At 40.4% G+C, this 18623-nt stretch overlaps 1 protein-coding gene across 1 annotated transcript; it reads left to right on the top strand.

Annotated features, from left to right (window-relative positions):
* The first annotated feature begins 821 nt into the window (after positions 1-821).
* Positions 822-18146, top strand: ube3a (ubiquitin protein ligase E3A). The gene is made up of 11 exons (XM_042512846.1): positions 822-1105; positions 1772-1816; positions 4255-4559; positions 4718-5970; positions 6059-6203; positions 8977-9182; positions 9401-9565; positions 10008-10163; positions 10273-10346; positions 10516-10659; positions 12495-18146. Exons 1-11 carry the CDS (start codon positions 1029-1031, stop codon positions 12613-12615), a joined length of 2691 nt encoding a protein of 896 aa, XP_042368780.1. The 5' UTR covers positions 822-1028; the 3' UTR covers positions 12616-18146.
* The last annotated feature ends 477 nt before the right edge of the window (positions 18147-18623 follow it).

Raw genomic sequence — 18623 nt, 5'->3', positions numbered from 1 at the left:
TGTTCATCTAAAAACATAGTAGCATTATGAGAAAGTAATTGCTTAAAAATAATCTAATAAGCAGAAAATTATATTAATGTATAACCTTTTTCTTGAGCTTGATTTTGAAAAGTGCTTTTTGTGTGCACAATGGTGTCAGTGTGAGTATTTAACACTGCACAAAAAATAATAATGTTTAAAAATCCATGTTACTGTCAGTCATTGACATATTATCCGGACTCCAATAATTGAAAAAAAAACTAACTGCATGTATTGTATTGAAAATAATTCTTTTTTTATCATCTAAAAACATAGTATCATTATGACAAAAACCTGGCATTTAAAGGGTTAGAATTTGCAAAATTAGTGTATATTTGATATTTATGATTGTGTTAAAAGAATAAACTCAAAGTTGAAAATCATATTAATTTTTGATCTTTTCTATAACAGTTTTTAAAGCGCCTTTTGTGCGCAGCGGTTTGAGTGTAAGTATTTAACACTGCACAAAAAATAATTTATAAAAATCAACGTTACTGCTAATCATTGACATATTTCTCAGACTGCGACATTTTTTTAAATAAAAAAACAACTTTGCATGTAGTGTATTGAAAATATTTTTTTTTCATCTAAAAACATAAGGTCACCATGACAAAAACCTGGCATTTAAAGGGTTAAAATTCTACAAATTAATTAAAATTTGATATTTAATTTATTTGTTCTTTTAATTGTTTCTATTTGTGTTAAAAAGGAGTTGATGTCACGAGTCCAGCTCCTTGCAGCATTATGATCCACTCCGGCAGCTCGTGCAGCTACACCGCAGTGAATTCTGGGCCGTGGGTTGATGGTGAAGTCAAGATGGCGGTGAACCCCAGGCAGCGGAAAGAGCCTGCTGTAGGAAGGCCGTGAATGAAGTTTTTAACACAAAATCCGTCTTCGCTGCCCGTTTAGACCCAACCCAGCGTGCTGTTGAAGTTGTACTCAACCTGCGGAGGACTTGATACATTCACAGACAGCAACAGGATAACAAACAACTGAGGATAAAGTCTCGTATGAATTCCGACGAGAAGGAGGACTGTGAGTGTGCGCCACCACAGGCCGAGACTAGCCCCGCAGAAGGACCATACAGGTGGGCACGGCGGCAGGAAAGAGTCGGGGATGCCGGGGATGCTAGGAGGAGCACTGGAAGTCATAGCTAGCTAGGTGTCGCTGGTAGCTGTGTGGGTGCAATTGCTTTGTTGTTTGTATTGGTATAATTAGGCAAAATTTATAACAAGCAATTGTTGAATAATGGGTGAAATTTGTTTCTGATTTTGAAACGTCACTTCTGCACGAATAATAGTTGAAATAAGGCCTCCGGCTAACTAGATTTTGCTATATTAGCCTGCTAAGTCAGCGTCAGGAGGTCCCTGACATTTCTGCCACTTGTCTAGACCTGTCGCCCCTTAAAAATTCTAATATATGAATTTTAAATGCTTTTTTTTTTTTTTTTTTTTTTTTTTACAATAAATAACAGCATATTCACTAACGTTATGGCTACATGTTTAGCAGAATACACTGACTGTGACCCCCTGTAAAGCTAACCTGCTTCTGCAAGGCACCGGCTGCAATATTGCTTTTTGGCTAGCATGTTATCTTCTCATCGTTCAGAAGGCACATGCATGTTGTAAATTAAAATATGTCATAATGTAATTGTCCCTCTCAAGAAACAGAGAGGCTGTAGTATTTGTTGCAATCATCATGTCAGTGCAGCGCAGCTTGACCTCTGCTGTAACGTTGTCTGTTGTTCAATTAGAGAATACGAGGAGCCTGAAATAGAAAACCCAGAAGCAAGCCGAATGTAAGTCACACTCATTTTTTACTAGTACATATGTGTGCCTGTGAGCATGTGTTCAAAACTGCACTCTTGCACCAGAAACTCAGATCACCCTTGTTTTTGTCTGTTCTCACTTCTTCTTTTCTTGACTGTTGTTGTTACAACAGTGTTACAGATCTGTCCAAGTCAACGTTAATTATCTTCATGAGTTCCTCTGCGTGCTGAAAAGAAAACTATAAAAGATTATATTATAGTATAGTTTCCTTGGAAGCTGTCAGGAAGTAAACAGAGACCAAAACTGTCACCCTAGCATCAGATTAGCAATTATAATGTCTATATGTTGGGATGCACAATAATACCAACATGTCATCTGTATTGACTGATACTGGCTTTAAAATTTGCAGTTGGCCAACGTGCTGATTTGTGCTGATATGACAAACCAATATGTATTTATTAATTGACAAAGTGAACATGTACAAAATATCAACCTTAAATTGAATATTTTTTCTTATTTTGCACAATGAATGAGTATTACATACATTGAAAAGTATTGCATTTTTTGTCTGCGTATAACGGTGGGCCATCGTGAGTATGCATGACATGATGTTAATTCCACTACAGAAGAGACTTGATGATCACTAAAATTAAGTGGACAAAAACAGTGTTTAAACAGCTATCAGCCAAATGAAATGTTATATATCAGCATATTGGATATCGGCAAAAAATCCAATATCATGCATCCCTCTCTGTGTGTATACAGTGCAATTATATGGACGTGAATAACCCGTTTATGAGGCTTATCCCAGTTATGATTATGTTTGGGATATGGTGTTTACATGAAAACAGAGAAATCAAATTATTCATGTTCCCTGAATACATCTCGATTTCTTTCAGAGTACTCCAGCTAGCATGTTCACGTTTCTCATAAACAGAATATGGGGTTCACATGCTCAAACATGTAAACCAGATACTCCAAAAACCTGATCTTAAATGGGTTTTTCATGTCCATGTAGATACACTGTTTGGTGAATCAAGTGACAGAAATTTGCAAGAAAAAATGTGCTAATGTTTCCTTTTAAGTTGTCCCTGCTGCAGCAATTAACACCAAGTAGCAACATGCATTGTTTATTTTAAACAGTTTGAAGATCATTTGATTTATTCAAGATTCATTTTTCTGACAACAAATGGTCTATACCAGCAGTGAAGAAGACTAATAGATATGGTAAAAAGCTTTGGATGTAGCTATGGACTTTGAGTTGAAATTGCTTTGTCAGTCTATTTAAAAAGCCAAGAACAAAAACTTTGTCAAAAATAACATCTGTGCACTAAACAATAAAATTACTTGGGACTTTGATCAGTCTAAATTACTCAAAGCATCTCTTTGTGCATCATTCTCCAGTACAAATAAACGTTTTATATTGGTGCACATCAGACAACATGTATGCCAATACTGATATCTGTGATGGTCCAGTATTGCCAGATGAAATTAGCTGATAGTATGTCGGTCGGGCTTTAGTGATCACCATGTTTTGACTTGTAAATAATGTTCATGGAGTGTTTGCCACAGAATTCTAATTTAAGTGTCGCGGTCGCAGACAATAGGCCATCCAAAAGCCTTCCTTTTTAAAAAAAAAAAAAAAAAAAGATCTTGTGTGGGTGTCCTTGTTTTATCATTTTGTGTCCCCTCTCTGAATTTTTACATTTTTCTGGGTCTGTGATTGCAGTGCTGGCAGAGCTCTAATTGAGGCTTTTTTTCCCTAAGCAGCAGTTTGAGTTGCAGGGTTGATAATTTATGGTCAGAGCTGATCAGATCTGATCGATAGGTGAGAGGAGCTGTAGCTGCAGAGGCAGTTAATACAAACTTTCAGGCCCAGCGCAATCAACAATTAAGTTTCACTTTCACTGCACCTGACGTTCTGCTGCTGCGTCTGTGCTCAGAGTTCACTGCGCTTTGAGAGTGAGGTGCAGTCAGTAACTGAATGGTATATACAGTATGTTTCAGTAGCCCTCCTAATAAACAGTTCAGCTCCAAAAACGTAAAATCAGCACGTGATGGCAGATATTTTTATTGTGGCAGGTCGCCGCAAATAAATGGGAAACTCATGTCACCAGTGCTGGCAAGACTCTGATTTTTCTGGAAAAGCCAGTGTAAAGTGTAAAGTGTGGATCCCTTTCGTCAGCCAGCCCAAGTCCATCATTTCGAAAATATTAAACCCAATTTTAATTGCCGTGATGATATGTTTATTAATGCACTGTGGGCTATTTTTAACATTCACATGACCCAAACTGTAGTCACACAGCTGTCTTCATTTGTCAGGTCAAATGAAAACTCTGTGATTACTAACTTGTAAACGTGTGATTTATTCTTATCTCTGCCATCCATCCCATATTGTGCTAACTGCTTTAAATGATGAAAAATTCGATTCACACAGTAACCTGCTGTTTCGTACCTTTGAATACAGGAAGCGAGCAGCTGCCAAGCATCTAATAGAGCGCTATTACCACCAGTTAACGGAGGGCTGTGGGAATGAGTCATGCTCCAACTCATGGTGTGCCTCGTCACTGGGCTTCAACCGCATGGATAACAACGCAGCAGCGGTCAAAGCCCTGGAACTCTACAAGGTCAACGCTAAGCTATGTGACCCCCACCCCTCGAAGAAAGGCACGGCCTCAGCCTACCTGGAGAGCAGCGCTCACAGCAACTCGGCCTGCAGCAACAGGAAGTTGAACCACAAAGATGTCCACTCTGTACGAGATAATTTCAAAGGTGAGTTGATTTGTAGACATAAGGGAAAGTTTTGGGAAATTAATTTTTAAAAATTTTGTGGGAACCCTGGAATATGCCTTTAAATTGATATAGTTTGGGACTTTGAAGAGTTTATTCAGTTTTATTTTTAACCATGTAATGTTTGATTCTGTTTGTAGATGTAAATTACCTGACAGAGGAGAAGGTGTATGAGATCTTGGACATCTGTGGGGAGAAAGAAGATTACTCGCCTCTGATCAGAGTAATAGGTCGGGTGTTTTCCAGTGCTGAGGGCCTGGTGCAGAGCTTTCGGAGGTCAAAACCTCACACTAAAGAGGAGCTCAAGTCCCTCCAAGGCAAGGATGAGGACAAGGATGAGGATGAGAAAGAGGCAGCTGCCTGCTCTGCTACAGCTATGGAGGAGGACTCCCCCGCCTCCTCGTCATCATCGAGGCTCGGAGAGGGCTCCTCAGGGGAAAACGATGTCCAAAAGCTGGCCCCTGATGAGGTGTCGGTGGACATCGAAGCCGTGCGGCGGGTCTACGAGCGCTTGCTGTCCAATGAGAAGATAGAAGCAGCCTTCCTGAATGCACTGGTCTACCTCTCACCCAACGTAGAGTGCGATCTGACGTACCACAACGTGTATTCACGAGATCCAAACTACCTGAACCTGTTTGTTATAGTGATGGAAAACAGCAACCTCCACAGTCCAGAGTACCTGGAGATCGCCCTCCCACAGTTCTGCAAGGCCATGAGTAAACTCCCGCTGGCAGCTCAGGCCAAGCTTGCACGCTTATGGTCGCACTACAGCGCCGAGCAGATCCGGCGTATGGTGGAGACCTTCCAGCAGCTCATTACCTACAAGGTGATCAGTAACGAGTTCAACAGCCGCAACCTGGTCAACGACGATGACGCAGTGGTGGCGGCCACCAAGTGCTTGAAGATCGTCTACTATGCAAACGTGCTGGGCGGCGACCTCGACATGGAGCACAACGAGGAAGAGGACGAGGAGCCCATCCCGGAGTCTAGCGAGCTCACCCTGCAGGAGCTGCTGGGTGAGGAGCGGCGGAACAAGAAGGGCCCGCGGGTGGACCCGCTGGAGACGGAGTTGGGGATCCGCACCAATGATTGCCGACGGCCGCTTATCGCCTTTGAGGAGTTTGTCAATGAGCCTCTGAACGAGGTGCTGGAGATGGACAAGGACTACACTTTCTTTAAGGTTGAGACTGAAAACAAGTTCTCCTTTATGACATGCCCCTTCATCCTCAACGCCGTCACCAAGAACCTGGGCCTGTACTACGACAACCGCATCCGCATGTACAGTGAGCGGCGTATAACTGTGCTCTACAGTTTGGTGCAGGGTCAGCAGCTCAATCCCTACCTGAGGCTCAAAGTGCGGCGAGACCACATCATCGACGATGCTCTGGTCCGGGTATGTGTGCGCCAGCTCCATTCAATTTAATGACCATTTTTAAATTTGTTTCGATTGAAACTGATGTGTGTTTCCTGTGTCTCTGTAGCTGGAAATGATAGCAATGGAAAATCCTGCAGACTTGAAGAAGCAGCTCTATGTGGAGTTTGAAGGAGAACAAGGTGTAGATGAAGGAGGTGTTTCCAAAGAGTTCTTCCAGCTGGTGGTGGAGGAGATCTTCAACCCAGATATTGGTAAGAAAACACACAACAACTAGCATCTATGTTGCGAATCTAATAAGATGGGAGACACATTTTATGTCTCATACCCTTTTTTCCACCAAGGTTAGCATGTGGATGCCAGTTTTTTAATCACTGCTTTCCCATTGAAGGGTTCCCTCACATCCTTAAAAAGCTTTAAAATCATTAATCCAAAAACTAAGGCCCTAGTTGGTATCAAAAATTTCTTAAAAAATATTTTTCAGAAGTCTTCAAAATGCAATTACAGGTCCCTGAAAAGCCACATAAAAGTTTTGAAATTTTGCCCATGACAACGTGTGGGAACCCTGTATATAAGGCTGATGTAGCACATGCATAGCTTGTGGGCTGTAGTAATTCCTGTAAGGCATGATGCTGTTTTACTAATCAACTCCATTGTTAAGATATGTGTCAGCAGGGGAACTATTTTCAACAGATTTGGTGGCATTGTTCGGCTGGTTTAATCAAATGATCCTAGCCGCTTATTGAGGAGTGAACATGATGGCTACACCTGAAATGTCTTGTACAGTTACACTACATATGTGTACAGCTAGAGTGATTAGGTCAAATGTGGATGGGAAGTAACTCTAAATATGTAATGGAAATTTTCATAGGACTGTCATAATGTTCACCTCGAGCGTGTCCTTTCATTTTCAGTTTGAGTGGAACAAAACTGCACTGTAGGGGACTTTTTAGACACAATGTCACTTCCGCTATTTCTACAAGCTTTCTTTTCAGGGTCATATTTCATCTGAAATTAAAACGTAATTAGATAAATTAATTATTTCTCTGATTTTAGGGAGGGGGGCATTTTTATGCTTATTCAGTCACATACAGTCCAGATGAAGACAGCATCTGTGTGGAGGGAGAGAGGGTTAATATGCAACAAAGGTAACTGTCACTGTCAGACACACAGGTACTGCGTCCTTTCATCAGACGAGAAAAGTTTTAACTCATTTTATTCCAAGAGACTGAAACTTAATTTTGGAAGCTCCAGCTGGTGCTTAACTGCTGCATTTTTGTTCTGATATTATTAACAAAAGGTTTTGAAAAGATCGAAAAGATATGGACAGAGCCAGTGAGGGTGCTCACTGCTGAGTTCATGCAGGGTTTTCCATTAGCGCCAGGTGTTGGACAGTTAGCCAGATACTAAAACATTTCCAGCAGACTGTGTTCTTGTTATTTTAAGATACATTAATATTGTTTTTTAGATCTTCAGAGAAACAAGCTGAGCTAACATAGTGGTATCGTGGCTCATAGCCCCCCTCCAACCCTCCAGTTTCAACTGAACAGCCTCAGAGAGACACTGATTTGTAATGCAAAACGGCTTTTTTCAGTGTTTTTACCCTTCTAACTGTATGGGTCTGTTTGTTTTGGAGAGGAAGAGACCTCTGCAGATTATTTTGCTCCTTGTAAAAAAAAAAAAAAAAACCTTGTTAAGGATGAACACTTAAGGAATCCAGTCTAAAAAAAAAACAAGCTGAGCTAATGTTAGTGGACTCTCAGCTAGCAGCTTTTCCTGCACTTTGCAAACATGCAGCAAAAAAAACTCTCCATACTCCATTAATTCCTAATAATGCAGCATAAAGCCAGACAAGGCAAAAGTGCAGGTACTCAAACCTTTTTGGACTTCAGCTGTGCAACGGACTGTCAGGTGGTTAATCGTGTGGGTGAAACATGATATGTTGGTGACTTCGATAGAAATATGAGTCAAGTAACACATCAAATACAAAAAAACAGAACAACAGAAATTGCGACCCTCGAGGAGTTTACTATCATGTCAGTGCTTGGATAAAGGCAGAAAACGTGACAGCGGCGGTGGTACATAAGGTCTCTGAATCAAGCCAGTGGGGAGTTCGTGTTTCTCTGTCTCTCGTGCTGTGTTTACTCTGTCACATCCACTCTGCCTCTATACACTGCCCCTGATGTTTATATACACACTGCATTTTGCATGCACAACGGGTTAATTTTTTAGGATGCACACAGCCGACACGCCGAACCGACGCGCAGGGGACTCTTGGCAGCCATCATGCATACGCATAGTTAACAGCAACTGTAGCTCCGGCCTAACTCATTTAAAAAGCCACATTTGTAGCAGATTTATTCACAGTTAAAAAAAAAGACGTAATGCTGGTCACCCAGAATTAACCCCGCCTGTGTATAGTGCTGTGACATTGCTAGAAGTCATGCTGGAGAAGTCTGTCTTGCCCAAAATGTGTTGAGTGCAGTAACTCTATAAAATCAAATTGGAGGACTGTGTTAGTCTTTCTATTTCATTCACAGTTCAGAGCCCTCGCTATAAAAAGTGCAAATATTTAACACTGCCTTTTGAACAGGTTCTATTCTACTGTAATTTTGACTAATATTTCACCAAGTCAGAATTTTATTGTTTGTGCTTTGCATTCCTGCTTTCTCTTTTTGTGTGTTTTTTTTTTTTAAATCAAGAATGTATGACATTTTCCAGATAAGAATCGTGTTGTAGTTCTGTACCTCTGATCATGTCTGTGATGTGTAAAAGTGTCACAGTGATCATAGTTTAGTAATTCAACCGAAAGCTCTGTAGAGCGTCTCTCCTGACTGGCTGCTGACATCTCTGTCAGGCAGAGTGCTGACACTGCATGGCAGCAGAGGAAGCGCCGTCAGAGTGTGCGTCATGAGAAGTTTAGTCAAGCTCTCTAATTAACATTTCGAGGACTGCCCTGCATATATTATTTATATATATTATTATATGTATTAATTAACACCTTTGTCCTGTTGTCTCCTTCTGCAGGCATGTTCACATACGACGAGGGCACCAAACTGTTTTGGTTCAACCCGTCGTCATTCGAAAATGAGGGCCAGTACACTCTGATCGGCATCGTTCTGGGTCTGGCCATCTATAACAACTGTATCCTGGACGTCCACTTCCCCATGGTGGTCTACAGGAAGCTCATGGGCAAGAAAGGAACGTTCAGGGACTTAGCTGATGCCAACCCGGTAAGAACTAATATCAGTGTTCCCACAGTCATGGAAAACATGGAAAAGTCATGGAATTTCACAAAAACATTTTGAAGTTAAATCATTTTTCAAGGACTTTTGCCTCTTCAGCTCGATCATTCATGTTGCTTTGGAGCAAATCCACAAACTGTTAATATTGCCAGATTTTGGTGCTAAATATGATGTGATATGTGACTTTGCTGCACTGTGTTGTAAAGGTTCTATATCAGAGTCTGAAGGAGCTGCTGGAGTACGAGGGCAGTGTGGAGGAGGACATGATGATCACTTTCCAGATCTCCCAGACAGACCTGTTTGGGAACCCGCTCATGTATGATTTAAGGGAAAATGGGGACAAGATTCCAGTCACAAATGAAAACAGAAAGGTGAGCCAAACAAAACATAAAGCATTAAAAATGTTATTAAAATTAAGGCTGTCAATTTTTTTTTTTTTTTTATTGCGATTAATCACTGAATTTCAATAGTTAACAGTCACAGTTTTTAATCACATGTTGACATGTTCCCTTATTTTGCATTTCAGAACAGTTTTTGAGTATGATATTGACAAGGTAAAGCAAGTCTTAAGACTGTGTTGATTGACAGTGAAATGACGGCATGTGTTGACTGAACTGCAGTCAGATTCCTCCTTGCACCACTAGTAGGAGCTCACATACTAGCGGTGGTGTGCGGACTGTCGTTTGAGAATCCCCGCATTGGTCGATACACAAATAATGTCAAAAAAACAAGGCTAGATGCCACGAGGCTAAGTGGGAAGGCTGCAGTGCTGAAGATTTTGACATTATTGTTCCCGTTGATGTGTGTGTGCAGGAGTTTGTTGCGCAGTATGCAGAGTACATGCTGAACAAAAGTGTGGAGAAGCAGTTCAAAGCTTTCAGGAGAGGCTTCCACATGGTCACCAACGAGTCTCCGCTCAAATACCTGTTCAGACCAGAGGAGATCGAGCTCCTCATCTGTGGAAGCAGGGTGAGATTTGTTGCCAGACATTTGAATTAGTAAATCATTCAAATTTACTTTTTACTAATTTACTAATTTTTAACTTCTCCCCTTGATTTGTCATTGTCACATCCTGCAGAACCTGGACTTCCTAGCACTTGAAGAAACAACAGAATATGATGGAGGTTACAACAGAGATTCACGAATCATAAAGTAAGAAAGTGCTTGTGGATACTTTGTATGCACTCACAAGTTTTGAATGTGGTTTGATTGTACACCCAATGTGAAAGACGCTACTAATCTTCCAGTGGGTCTTTTCTAGTTTTACATGTTAACACTGCACTCATTCATAATGTCTGGGATGTTGTTTTTTGCATGGCAGGGAGTTTTGGGAGACATTGCACTCATTTGGTGAGGAGCAGAAGCGCCTCTTCCTGCAGTTCACCACCGGCACTGACAGAGCACCTGTGGGTGGGCTGGGCAAGCTCAAGATGATCATTGCCAAGAACGGCCCTGACACTGACAGGTGAGTCACATCTATCCTTTGTTCTTCCTCCTGCAGCCGCGCCACTGAGCTAGCTAACATTACAGCTCAGCCGAGGAGGACGCCGTTTACGCTGTCATGAGCACAAGCCTCTCGTTCATGAGTGGATGCATCTTTCTGCGCAGTGATGTGGTTGGCAGGTGTAGTTCAGAAGAAAGACAGTAGTTCCTCCACGAAACTGCTCACAACAAGGTCTGTAGATTATCTTGAATAACTGGGTCAGGATTAGTAGAAAGAGACTTGAGTTTTTCAAATGTATTTTTTGAAGTTTTGAGCTCCACGAGCCATTTAGCTCCATTATACTGGAGAAAAGGCAGACATCTGTACTGCTGGGATGGCCCTTTGGATGTGTCGCATGTGGTCAGTCTGCTTGCTACAGTATGCTTTAGGACAGTGGTTCCCAACTGGTGGGTCACGGACCAAAAGTGGGTCACAGGTCCATTCTGAATGTTTGTGAAAAATACACTTTATTGTGAAGAACAGTGAATTTTCAGTACAGCTTTTATTTTGAAGTGAGATTTCCTGCTGTAAAGAGAGAGCTTCGTTTTTTTGTTTTTTTTCTATTTCATTGCCCTGTTCTTGGTATCACATGGCCTGTTTTTGTTTTGTTTTGTTTTTTCAAAAACTAGGGACTGCTTTTTACTTATCAGAGTAGGGGGTGGCTGTTTTTGGGGTTGGTTTGTTCTTTTAGTGAATGCTGCTGAGACTGCTGATGTGCTGCATTGTGTTTTAGTTGTTGCACTCACTGTAGAAAATTCCCAGGCAGGTTATTCTGTCCACTTTCTCTCCATCTTCTTTGTCATCGTCATCGTCTTCCTCTTGTTCCTCATCGTCCTGTTAATCCTCTAGCTTTGCCTTGGTCTTCTCACCCTTCAGCTCTTTTGGATCTTTTTTCTTCTCGATCTCAGTTTCTTTTCCAGGAGTTGCAGGAGTCGTTTCTGCCACACCGTTCACAGGAGCACCTGGTCTCTTCTCAACTCCATTCACGTTAGCTTTCTGAACTTCTTTTCCATTCACAGGGACACTTTAAGGTTTCTCTTATCCATTCACATCATGTTTGCCAGGGGACCAGTACACCAGCTATTGAGTCTTTCAGCAGCTGCAGACCAGATTTCACTGCGCATGTGTTGTACCCCAATGGTGTGATGCAGTTTGAGACTGTGACTTCTCCTCTTTTGACCCTCCTTTGGTGTCTGTGGTAATTAGATATGCCCATTAAACTGGAGAGGCAGACAGCCATGGTAGTGCAGCCATTTTTCTCTATTGACTATCAAATTTCAAGGGCTGCCCCTTGAAAGTCTGAGATTCGAATCATCAGTCCTTAATCAACTGAGATTACTACAAGTCGTGCAGTGGCTTTGTTTTTTGCTCATCAGTGTGCTGTGCAGTGTAATCTGGGGAAATTTTGGCCTCCAGATTTTGCTGCGGAGTGGCTTTCATGCTGCTCTTTGATAAAAGCAAAGAGAAGGAGATACTTGGCGCTGAGGGAGAGAAAGACTGCTCTTCTGCACAAAAGTGGTGAGATTACAGCTCCCAGCAAGTTCATACGCTGCAGTGTCTAGCTTTTCTTTGCTATCTTGCGTCTCTCTTATTTGAATTTAAATTAGAATTTTGATGATTCGTAGACAGCCCTAGTTCTTTTTCTGACTTTATGAATGCTGTAAAGTTCAGTTGAATTCAAACTATTTCAAATTGACTTTGATACAGTTACCTAATCACCATTTTCCACGCACGTTTCTTAAAGGCTTCCTGTTTGATGAGGGCAGACAGTGATTCAGAGGAAAGCTGACCAGCTGTGTGTTGTTTTGTCCCGGCAGGTTACCGACGTCTCACACTTGCTTTAACGTGCTGCTGCTGCCCGAATACAGCAGCAAGGAGAAGCTGAGGGAGAGACTGCTGAAAGCCATCACCTATGCCAAAGGGTTTGGCATGCTCTGAGCCCCTGCTCCAAACACACAGCGAAACGGACTCCTTCTCAGAAAGCCCATCAAACCCTGCCCTTCCTTTATCAGACACAATCGAAAGGTGACAAAAGAACAGAGTATGTTTGAGGAAAAGTCAATAATGAAAGAGGAGAGATGGTTCCGATAGAGCGCTCCAGTAGATCTTTACTGTGCCTGCATCATCCCGCATCAGTCAGTGTAAGCACAGAGACCTCCTGATCAAAGTACCCACCCCCACATCCACAGTATGTGAATGTGCAGCAGCATCCCCGTCTTTTTCTTTTCTATGTACAGAGAGGATCATTTTCCTTATTATTTATTTTAAGGTTCAAATGGGTTATTTTTCATGCCTGCCTGTTGTGATAGCTTCCCTACGTGGGGAAAGGGGAGGGTTAATATTAAAAAATGTAAATTTGGGACAATGCATTAACATTATAAACCCCATTTAACTGAACAAAGCTGTTAAAGTATAGACTCTTGTTCACAGACCGCTGACAGAGCAAATCTAGTTTTAGAGTAGTTTTATGACAAAATCTTGTATTCCCCACAGAAGAACGACCATTCCACTCAAAGCAATCGGTTATTGTTGTTTCTACCGAGTCCATTTTTGATCAAGGTAAGCATTTAGACTGTCATTTGGTCCAAAATGGCACATTACAAAATAGCTGTTTTTTTTGTTTTTGGGCCTCTTTTCCTTTCTCGGGGGTGGGGTGGGGGGCACCGCAGGTTAGACTAAAATCTTGTCAGAGCTGTGTAAGTGCACTTAGACATTTTCAGAATGTTTGTTTTTTGGCCACAGGTTGCCATGATTGTTTGAAGCATTTTATTTCCATGTCTTCCTGTGTTGACGATTCTAAATAAAAACAGTATTTATATATCAGTGCGGTTGGAGCTGCGATACCGTATTGTGCACGTTTCGGAGGATGTACACATGTAGACCAGTCACTGATGATGTTCTCAGATACAGACATAGAGCTCTTCTTGTGCCAACCTATACAGTCAGTTGATAGGTGCAAACCCAGTAAGCACTTTGTGTTGTCGGATTCTTGCTTAACTCTCACACTGGAGAGTCTCCGTTCATCTGGACTTGTAGAGACAAGAAGGCTGGCAAAGCTTTGGTACCTTGTGATCTTAAGTGTGATCTTTAGTCTCTGGCTGTGGTTACACCTGTCATTTTGATATAAAATGACACATGACCTGATGGGTTTAAGTGTTTGAATTCGTAATGCCATGCCAGTCCCCAGCGTGGACAGGCAGTGATCAGACACTGTGGAAGTGAGGACAGTAAATCCTGGAGCCATTGAATCTCACATAAGTCCCTATAGGTTCTTACCTTGTTGTTGGACCCACAATAGAAAATAATGTCAGTGTACATTTGCGGTGCAATCTGACTTTAAAGGGATAGTTCAGAATTTTAGAGGTGGAGTTGTATGTGGTAGACAGTATATTGCATACAGTAGATGTGAGTCTGCACGCCCCCCAGTTTGGAGAAGCAGGCTGGAGTCCGACACGAAAGCTCAGCGATGTACTGCTGTGGATGGGGGACAGCAACAAAACATATTTAAGCCACCTAAAAAAGTCCCAAAATACATTTTGTCGCTGACCCCCACCTGCAGCAGTACAGTCAAAGCTTCCATGTCAGACTCCAGCCTGCTTCTCCAAACCGACTGACATTTACTGTATGTAGCACTCCGTGTATGGATAAGTACCCCGAATAACCCCATTTAATAAAACCTGAACTATCCCTTTTACTGTAATCTTGTTCGCACCCAGTTGAGCAAAGACTGGCAGCAAGTAGAAACAATTAACCTGGCTTTGTAAAACCAACAAATCCACCTTCTCTATAGCTCTAACATTGTATCTTTTTGTTAAACATATGTAGCGTTGCGAGGCTAACTGTGTTCTCCTGCTTTCGGTCTTTGTTCTAAGCTGGGCTGAACATGTCCCGGACCTACGCGCCTCTGTACTGACCTGATACTGACCGTGTTCTCTGACTCTGGAGGAGACGGTACTGTGTGCTCACGTCACTGTGATCAGATTTATATTTGGATCTGTCACATTCAGTGCAAACAGGTGTAACCACTGTCTACGAGAAGGCGAACAGGAAGTGTTGTTATAGCACTTTTTCAACGTTAATTGGAATATCAACTGTGAAATCATCCTCCCACAGCACAGGCTGATCTTTTTTTTTTGTTCAGTTGAATAGGCTGTATCTGTAAAGAACTTGTCTGCATGATGTTCTTGCACACAGACTTTATACTTTGACACTGTCAGCAGAATGCATTAAGGCAAGCAGCATCAGAACTTAAACCCATCTACAGTTTAACCAAATTATTTAAACCACTTATTTGAAAGTGAAAATAAAAAGGACATGCTTGAAATGTCACTTTGGCAGTTTGTTGCACTGTGCACATCCAGTAACTATGGTAAGTGTGGTACACATACTACCAGTGCTTTTATACACACACACACGCATAACACCAAGGGATGGGACTACACACAATTTTATTGCAGATTGCGATTAAATAAAATGAGTTGATCATGATGAATTTCCATTATTGAGATAATCATGAACACTGTGTCACAAAGAGACTGCTGGGTAACCAAAAATAAAGAACAAAGTCAGGCTTCATACACTCCAACATAAAAAAGTATCGGCATATTTCAGTATAGTATTCATATTTAAAGATATGACGCTGTTTCAAAAAGCCAAGCTTTTAAATATTATTTTGTTTGTTTTTCAATCTTGTCTGATATGAAATTAAACTCTGTTTCTCAAATAATGTGAGGTGAAGGATTCCAGTATCTTTTAGTGCCATTTTATAAGGTTTTAGGCATATTTTGATGATAATTGAGATAATATTATGAACTGCAATAATTTTAGCCAGGATAATCATGATTCAAAATTTTCATTATGTCCCATGCCTAATTTGCAAACTATGCACTGTGTTTAAGAGATTTAAATTATTTCTACCATCCCATGCACTATGAAATGAAAATACACAATGAAAATCAAATAGCAGACCCTTGAAATTGTAACACAGTCACAGTAAACTTCATTATCATTCTGAGATAGTGCGGTGTTGAATTTGGGGAAATTGTGAATTTTGAACAAATGTTGAAATGTTAGATTTATTGTCAAAATAAATGTTTTCAGAGGTAACAACTATGGCAAAACATGTAATTTTTTAATCTTCAATATATAAGTACCCCATGAACAAAATATTTAGTCCCAAAATATTATGGAGAGAGATTTTTTTGGGGACTAAATAACATGTTGAAATTATATTTTACGTGTATACAAGCAGCTTTTACAACTTTGGTTCTACAAATTTGGTTTGTTCTGAGCAGTAAAATAAATGTTTTGATCATTTTAACCTCTGAAACCATTGATTTTTCACAATAAATTTTAGTTTTAATAATCATTTCACCAACATTTTGATACAAATTCCCAATTTTCCAGCACTGGAAAGTTTGGGATCTCTAATATTATTCAAAATGAGGTCATATGGATTTGAACATTTAGCCGAAACACAGGAGCCAGTGATTGGTCCAGCAGACTTTTAAGAGGTTAAACTTCACTACCAAACAAAGACATTTAACACTGATGACACACAATTGATGTTCATTGGGATGGATTACAAACCAAGCACATTTCAAGAGCCTGCTGATATATTTTTATACAGAAATGAATGGAACGTAATGGCGACCTTGAATAGTGTGAAAAACACACCCAAAATCCCACACTTCAGCAAACATGTGAACACTGTCACCCAAAATATAAAGTATACACTCAAACTTTCAAACATGGTGGTCCTTTCAAATTATTTTTGTTTTACTTCCAAATAAGTGGTTGAGATAATTTAGGTAAACTATATAAAAACTTTTTTAACAACTCATGGCTAACCACAGAATTGCCATAAGGTATGTCAACATCGTCTCATCGCCCTTATCAGTAAATGTGGCTGGCTCAGGTGTCATCACATGACGCACACGTGGATCTTAAATCACAGGATACCAAGTAGGGGTTTGAAACACCATAGGCCCTATGATACCTCGGTCATGATCCAATGTTATTGCGGTTTTAAATGTTTTGCGATAAGTATTATATTAACAAATCATGATATAAATATATAATTTAACTTGCCCCTGAGTCTATGAATGTCAGACCAGAACCACTTGCAGCATCTAGGTCAAAGGTCATCGACCAGGAGTCAGTGGACAGCCAATGAAAAATCCTATCTATTTTCTTTGTTTAATAATTTAACCAATTTTTTGCTTAACCTTGTCATGATGGGAATTGAACCAGTGGAATCTCACATGCAGAGTGACAAACACAAAATTGCCCATAAAACCAGCTGGATATGGCAGGTATTTCCCTCTTCTGTTGGTAAACCAAATAGATACTTTTCTGATTATATAATGTGCTCATTGTCTTCCATGTCCACTCTTAAAAGGTTGCTTTTTCAACATTTGACGCAGTTAATCCAAGTTTTTTAATGGACAAAAGAAAGTAAACTTTTATGTTACAATAAACATTTTGGCAAAATAAAATTCTTTAATTTCGGTCAGTAGAAAATTGGTCTTAAACTAAGTCTTAAATCTACCTTAAGCTGTAGGAACCCTGGGTTACACCTGAGCCAGCTTCATGACAACTGAGCAAACTCCAACCACGGAAAAAGTTCCGGAAAACTAGTATTTGGACACTGAGTTTAGATTTTGACAAGACCAAGATCATTAAAAGAACAGTTTTCATATATCCAAAGCCGGCCGGGGACTACAACAGTGTGCAGATGATCATTGACGAGTTGTTGAGATCAGATGGGTGTTCTGTTGTCATTGTCTTTTTAGTTATGTTTTTTCAGATTCCTGCTGTTCTAATGATGTGTCTGCAAGAGGACTATTTTTTTTTTAATGCTGCTCAGCCTGTGAACGCGACGGTGCCCACAACATGCCACTGAACCACAGTGCTCAGACCACAGCAGTACACAACAACCCTGAGCCATCCTTTCTGTTCTTTTACGTTCTCATCGTCATGGTTTCAGCCAGACCTGGGTGAAATTATGTTGGAGAAAACTCACTCCTTGTCATTAGCCTTCATTGGAGTCACTTTGGACAGTAAAAGGAGTGCCTGGAAAAGTGGACAAACTGTGGACTGTGTTGGAGAGTTTGTGGAAATAACAGCTGCATTGTTACACGGCAGTAACCTCAATCATGTGGAACGGGAGGTTAAAACAAATGTTAAGAGTCAATTACAATTGTTTTTGAGCCCAGGTCTGGTTTCTGCTGTTTTAACATTACTCTGTACCTCCGTTTTGTAACGCTGAAGGTGCTGCTCATGTGGAGATGTAAAAGGGCTCTAGAGCCTGTTGAAGGTAAAAGGTGAAACCTGATCTTGGAAAGGGAAGCGGTTTTAATCGATTGGTTTGACTTAACAGTTACATTCTAAAGATACAAACTGATGAACGGCTACAAGTATTCAGTGTTGTGAAAACATGCTAAATAAAGATGACAGCTTTTTTCCAACTTGTATTGTCTTATAATCCTGATTTGAGTCCGTAGGTCCTTTGGTGTCATTACAATGAATCCAGTGATGGAATGTAACTAAGTACATATATTATAAGTTATCTATTTTTAAATAATTTGGATTTTTTCATGATGTTTTTATTCTCTCTTCTTTTAAATTTTAATTTTAATTTTGACTTTTGGGATTTTGCTAGTTTTTTCTTCTCTTTTTTGAGTAACTGTTGAGAATTTGGAGTGTTGTTTTTTTATTTGAATTTTTGGGTGCTTTTTCCCACTATTTCTCCATAATATTGAGGGTTTTTTTTTATGTTTTACCTTCTAGAAAGGTTTTTTTCTGCATTGAGTACTTTGCCTTTGAGTACACTTAAGTTCATTAAGTAAGACTCCTCATCGACCACACCTGGGTAATAGCAGATTTGGAAGGTCAAGAACATTTGGTGCATCTGGAGTTGACTTTTTAGGTTTTTCTCTTGCCAG

This window comes from Plectropomus leopardus, chromosome 24, assembly GCF_008729295.1.
Source record: "Plectropomus leopardus isolate mb chromosome 24, YSFRI_Pleo_2.0, whole genome shotgun sequence".
Classification (NCBI taxonomy): Eukaryota; Metazoa; Chordata; class Actinopteri; order Perciformes; family Serranidae; genus Plectropomus; species Plectropomus leopardus.
The sequence above is the reverse complement of the archived record's forward strand: the minus strand, read 5'-3'. Positions and strand labels throughout refer to the sequence as shown.

Coding starts and splice junctions, on each gene's coding strand:
- ube3a (XM_042512846.1), top strand. CDS start 1,029: ATGAATTCCGACGAGAAGGAGGACTGTGAGTGTGCGCCACCACAGGCC. Junction 6,204..8,976: donor GATCTTCAACCCAGATATTG/GTAAGAAAACAC, acceptor CTCCTTCTGCAG/GCATGTTCACATACGACGAG. Junction 9,566..10,007: donor TCACAAATGAAAACAGAAAG/GTGAGCCAAACA, acceptor GTGTGTGTGCAG/GAGTTTGTTGCGCAGTATGC.